Raw genomic sequence first — 6,000 nt, forward strand, 5'->3', positions numbered from 1 at the left:
ATTTTCTGACTGGAATATAGATGACAGCTGTCTCAAATGTAGAGAACAATGTAATACATAAACAAACCCTACAAGAACAATACAATTATCATCCATATTGCCTATTAGAATGTTTTTATTAATAGTTCATTGTAGTATATTCTATGTACAAAATGATTACCAAGAATACTGTGCTAGTTCTGTGATACATGCTGCATCTTAAGAAATGTTAAAGGCCCACCTTTTGTTTGTGTTTTACCTCTAATGCAGATGAAGAGTAATGGAACTGGCATGGCGGCTTCAGATGAACGTGTGGACTATGTAGTTGTGGATCAGCAGCGAACACAGGCCCTGAAGAGCACCAGAGAAGCGTGGAATGACGGACGCCAGTCCACAGAGACGGACACACTCACCAAGGGAGCCAAGTAACCCTTGACCCCGTTCACCCTGCCTGTGCTGCTGGGCTTTCAACACTAGAGGAGGCCCTAGTTTCTGGGCTCTGGGGCCAGCTACCAGACCTTTAGCTGCTAGAGGGGGCCAGTGGACCTCCACTGAGCTGTCTTTCTTAGTTTACACTGCTATTCAGGCCAAGGACAGTACAGCGCCCCCACTGGTAGGAAGGGGTGTGGAATAAGCTGTACCCAGTACGGAAGCCAAGAGGGAAGGATGGACCTGGATGAGCTTGGCTTCTGAGTTCGCATGGAGTAGACTTGGGAACTGCTATATCTGAACACTCACTGCCTCTGATGTTGGATTTATTTTTATTCTGAATTACACCTTTTGGGAGGACAATGGGAAAGGCACAGATGACATTTCCTTGAATTACGATGCTGTTGGGATATCAGTTGGGGAGAGTGAGTGAAATCACTTGATATAGCATGATCAAAATACGTATCCCAACACTTACTGCCAAGGCTGTTTGGTGCAGCTGGTTATCAAGGGTGGTTTTGCTCCTCCGCTCCTTTCCTCTCCCCTGTTTGAGTGTTCGTAAGGTTTTCCACGGACACATAGTACCTGAGGTCAATTTTACGATTTCTTCACTGATAATGTCAGGATGGGTGGCTGGAGTTGCCCCCTCCAGCCAGTCAGCAGCATGACTTCGGCTCTCCTAGGCTACCAAATACAGCACATTTTTCACAGACGAATATTAGATATCCTTTCTTTCAATGAAAAAAGACAATGAAGTCACATTTATACAAGATGCCGCAAAGTGCAAAGTTGAAGCTTTGGATTCACTCAAAGCTTCATGAAAAAAAAAAGGAAATCTCCTTTTTTCCAGCTACTTTTTAAGTGGAAGTGCTTTAATCTTTGTCAAGAGGAAAAGCAAAGACTGTGTACAAAAGTGTTATGTATATAAACAGAAAAAAGTGTCTTTTATTTGTACGGAATATCAAGAGCGTTTTGACTCGAAGGCGTGTGGATTCTGCGGGGTGGAATCCAGTGGCCATCTTGTAGGTGGTATCATGACTGGTGATAATTAAAACCGAACATGTAACTGTGAGTAAAAAAAAAAGAAAGTCACTGGCTTTCTATAAGTTATGCAAAGGTATCAAACATAAGCCTAATTTTTACTTAGTTGCACAATGGTCTCACTCACCATAACTTATTTTCAAGCTAATGAGTGAAAATCTGTCTGTTTGGAGAGCAACAAAGTTGTGCAATGAAGTATAAATAAGGCTTTGGGCTAGAGAGCGAGAGAGATAGAACAAAAAAATAAATAAAATCAGGTACTCTTATGAAATGCATACTAATTCATCTATCTCATTTCTAATTTATTTTTCTAGTTATTTCATCCAAGTGGGTTGGTTATCGACCAAACTAGCTCAATGTTCTCAATCTAGCTACAAATGAGTTTTCAAAACCCGTAGAAGGTGTTTTAAACCGACAGCCAACGGTCAATTAGTTTCAGAAGTTAATTGATAAGTCTTCACTACATCTCTCTCCTCTTCTGTTTAATTTATTTCAAATGGAGTGACGAACCTTGGGTAGGCTAAATCATGGCTGCCTTACCTAGTCAACTTGATTCATGTTTTTGTAGATAGTGAAGAGGTTAGGTTATTGAATAGATCTTTTGCTTTACTAACTTTTCAACTTTCACTCATGAAGGCTTGATATACTTTGTTGCGCGCGCCGCACGGTGTCACGCACCGAAAATAGCACATCTACAAGCTACGTTTCATTGTGAACTTGAAACATCGGCTATTTTCAGTGCCGGACATCGGCATGCAACTAAGTATAAAATCCGCCGAAATTAATACTGCATCACCGGATCCTTTCGACAAGGGTCACTCAAAAATGTTGTATTTTCAACTGCGAAAAAGTAGGATATATATGTTATTTTTGTTGATCAACAAAGTAAAGATTTGCCTTACTGTAAGTCCCAAGCATGTGCTACCATAAGAGATAAAGTCTTTGCTGTATATATTTTTGCCATCCACTATTCCAGCATGTATCATTTGAACTGAAAACTGTGCCTATTATGCCATGTTCATACTACTTTGTTCTTTCTCCAGTTGCAGTTGTGTTGTTATGAACTGCAAATGAAGCTGATGATGCTTTATCTTTTTTAGTGAATCTAGAGAAAAATGTCCATTTTAAAAGTGAACTAAATAAAATGCAACCTTTTAATGCTTGCGTCTTCTTTAACCTTTTTATGAAAGGCTATGTCTGCCAGTTGTCTACCATATCTCAGACACTACTGGTTGGATTGCCATGGAAGTCGCTGTGCACATTAATGATTGATCCCAATGACTCACTACCAATACTCATTCTGGTGACCCAATGGCCTTTACTCTAGCGCCACCATGAGGCAAAAGATTGTCCACTTGCACACACATGATGGACCCAGGATGAACTCAACTGACTCTGGTGTTTTCATGGCTAGCCAGTAGCCACCATTTGGCTGAAAGTTCGACCAGAAACTATGGGCGTTTTAGGTCCTCGAACAGACAGAAGGTATTTGGCAGGATGCAAAAAACACACGGATTATCGATTTTTTTTGGTAATGTCTACAAAGCAGAGCAGTTTAGCGCCCTTTTCTATTGATGTTGGGGAAACCAGATTATCACCCTTAACTCACTTTCCCTAATAGTTATGTTGTTTTTGTAAGAGACACTTACTAGTATACATAATTATTGTTAACACGGCTAACTAAAGTAGGCTACATCACACTTTCAACAAGATGAAGAGCAACCCAAGGGAAGTAGCACCAGGCTAGCTTCATTTGGATGACCAGTTTGACCAACCAGCTGCACTCATTTGTTGGACACGTGCACCGCAAAGCTGACCGAACCCAACTACAGCTAACACGAGGCACACTGTGAGTAGCCTAATATGTCACCATAAAAGCTGTATGTTTGCTTTAATATTAAACACTGTACTTTTCTTTGAATAAGGCAGCCGTAGGCTTACATCTACGTGAGAATAATATAATAGAATCATGCACTCATAAACACAATGTATTTTAAAGGATTTATTTGCTCCCCCCCCCCCAGTGTAAATCCCAAAATGGTTTGGTCCGCACTGCACCGTGAAAACACACTCGCCCCAAAACACACTCGCCCCTATTTTTTAAGCCGACCGAGGCCGCCGGATATACCCGGGGTGAGTGTGTTTTGGGACGAGGCGTTCTTGTATTCTATCCCGGCCACACAGCAACATCCAACATGTGGTGCTTGTTTACAAGTCATTAGGCCCAGTCACATTTTTTACTTTTCACCTGTCTGGAATGTGCGTGGATTAGGCTATGCTTCAACAACCTTCCAGCTCTCAGCATGTTGTCGTGTGTATGGTAAGAAGACACAGACAAACGCACCTTAGCTGTAATAAATAACTTTAGTCACATGCGACGTAAACTCTATTCCATAGCATTAAGCTGATTCAATTAGGCCCACCTGTTTGCATGTTGATACTTTTGTAACATGAATTCATAATGACATGCAGCTGAAAACATAATGTCTTCATTACAATTAAACGAGGGAGAATCAGAGAAAGCCTTAATTAATTAATTGATGAAGTCTAGCTAGACTAGAGTAGACCACTGTTTCTCAACACCAGCCAGGAGTCCAAATGGATGGACCCTCTCGTGTCCATTTGGTTCCATATTTGTACACTGTCAGAGCTAAATGAACACTGAGGATTTTACAGTAGAGATTGGTCCCAGAGATAAAATAGTTGTGTCTGTTTCTGTCTACTAAATACTGTACTTAAGTACAATTTGGAGGTAATTGTACTTTACTTGAGTATTTCCAATTTCCAATACTTTTACTTCTACGGGCAAATATTGTAATTACTCCACTACAATTATTTGAAAACTTTAGTTACTTTGTAGATTTTGATTATTATTATTACAAAACATACAGTTAACAGCTTCAGCCCTATACATTTCGGCCATATGAAAATAGCCAATCTACAAGCTCACAATTGTGAGCTTGTAGATCTGCTATTTTTTTAAATGGGACATTCTGCATAATGAGTACTTTTACTGTTGGTACTTAAAGTACATTTTGATGGCAATACTTTTGTAGTTTTACCCAAGTACATTGTGAATGCCGGACTTTTACTTGTAACCGAGTATTTTTATATTACAGTATTGATACTTTTACTTAAGTAAGAAATGGGAGTACTTTTTCCACCACTGTTAATCACTGGTCTGGTCTCTATGCCGGGTGTAGAGCCTAAACACAAAACGATGATGAAGTCGTTTAGCACAGACATGAACACTAGGTTTTTACCATTTAACCGCTAGGTGGAGCCCTTGTTTGAGAAACCAGCGAGCCATCAAACATCAGCCAAACCATTCGTCTACCGCAAGTCCAGCATAGGGTACTTTTAGCATAAAAGTTAAATTTATAGGAGCATGTGCTAGTTTTAGTTAAATTAATAAAGGTTCTCTTCGCTCCAGTGCAGTCTCTCTCTCCCGGATGATTTGCCTGCTGTACAGATGCCCAATGCTGTTATCACAGATGGGGGACTGATGAGTGGAACCTCTGCTATATATTTTAATGTCATTGAAGCCACACAAGAAAAACGATAATGACAGATTATTTTATTACCTGCATTACGCATATCATGCAAACATTAATCTGTCCTGCACAAGAACAAGAATGCATGTCCCCTCCAAAAATGCATATGCCCTGCAGTTAATGCAGAAGATCAGTGGTTTTCAACTCTTTTCATACCAAGGTCCATTATTTATTCTTTTTTTGAGCCACAGACCACCATTTGAGCCACGGACCACCATTATGAAAAATAACAATTCTTCTACATTCTCTAATTGTGTAGACTTCTTGTAAATTAAGTAATGCAGATGTTTAACAATAATTAATTTTTTTTTTTTACGCTCAAGAGTCAAAGATCTAATAAGAGTCCAACTCTCCATCATTTAGCTGGGGACCACCTGGAACCCCCTCAAGGACCACTGGTGGTCCCCGGACCACTGGTTGAGGACCACTGCAGAAGATGATCTCTGTGTGTGTAACTGACTGTGTATGCAGTGCATGTCTGTTCTGAGACTGTGTGCAGTGCATGTATCCTACAGCACGTGTCAGCTGTGGTGTTGCAATGTCAATCTCATCTTAAGATTCAGGGTAAGATACATTTTGTTATTCATTTGGTCTAGTGCAGGGGTCTTCAACGTTTGTCAGGCCAAGGACCCCTTAAGTCAGGGAGAGATGAAGCAGGGACCCTCACTACATATTGTATAATATACAACATAGATTTTGTATAGCTTCATAGACTTGGTTGGATTCATGTTTATGTGTATTTTCAGACAGTTTACACCCTGAATACTTAGAACACTTGTAGGTTACTTGATCTGCTCTTTTTTTCCCCCTACACCAAAATAGCCGATCTACAAGCTTGTAGATCTGCTGTTTTCGGCTATGGTTCAAGTGGTTAATGTAAAAAAAGTTCCTATCACACAAACATTTGGTGGCCCCCCTGTAGGAACTCTGAGGACCCCCTAGAGGACCCGGACCCCCTGTTGAAGTGCATTGATACAGATGTTAGGCTAAGACATGC

At 40.4% G+C, this 6,000-nt stretch overlaps 1 protein-coding gene across 6 annotated transcripts in view; it reads left to right on the forward strand.

Annotated features, from left to right (window-relative positions):
- gab1 (GRB2-associated binding protein 1) overlaps positions 1-2,612 on the forward strand; it is a 64,442-nt gene extending 61,830 nt beyond the window's left edge. For all 6 annotated transcript variants that reach the window (XM_080414380.1, XM_080414383.1, XM_080414384.1 and 3 more), the window contains one exon: positions 250-2,612. In XM_080414380.1, the coding sequence (XP_080270506.1) occupies positions 250-408 (159 nt within the window). In that variant the 3' untranslated portion in view covers positions 409-2,612. The remainder of the gene's footprint in view (positions 1-249) is intronic.
- Positions 2,613-6,000: the final 3,388 nt, after the last annotated feature.

This window comes from Gymnoscopelus braueri, assembly GCF_963280865.1.
Source record: "Gymnoscopelus braueri genome assembly, chromosome: 2".
Classification (NCBI taxonomy): Eukaryota; Metazoa; Chordata; class Actinopteri; order Myctophiformes; family Myctophidae; genus Gymnoscopelus; species Gymnoscopelus braueri.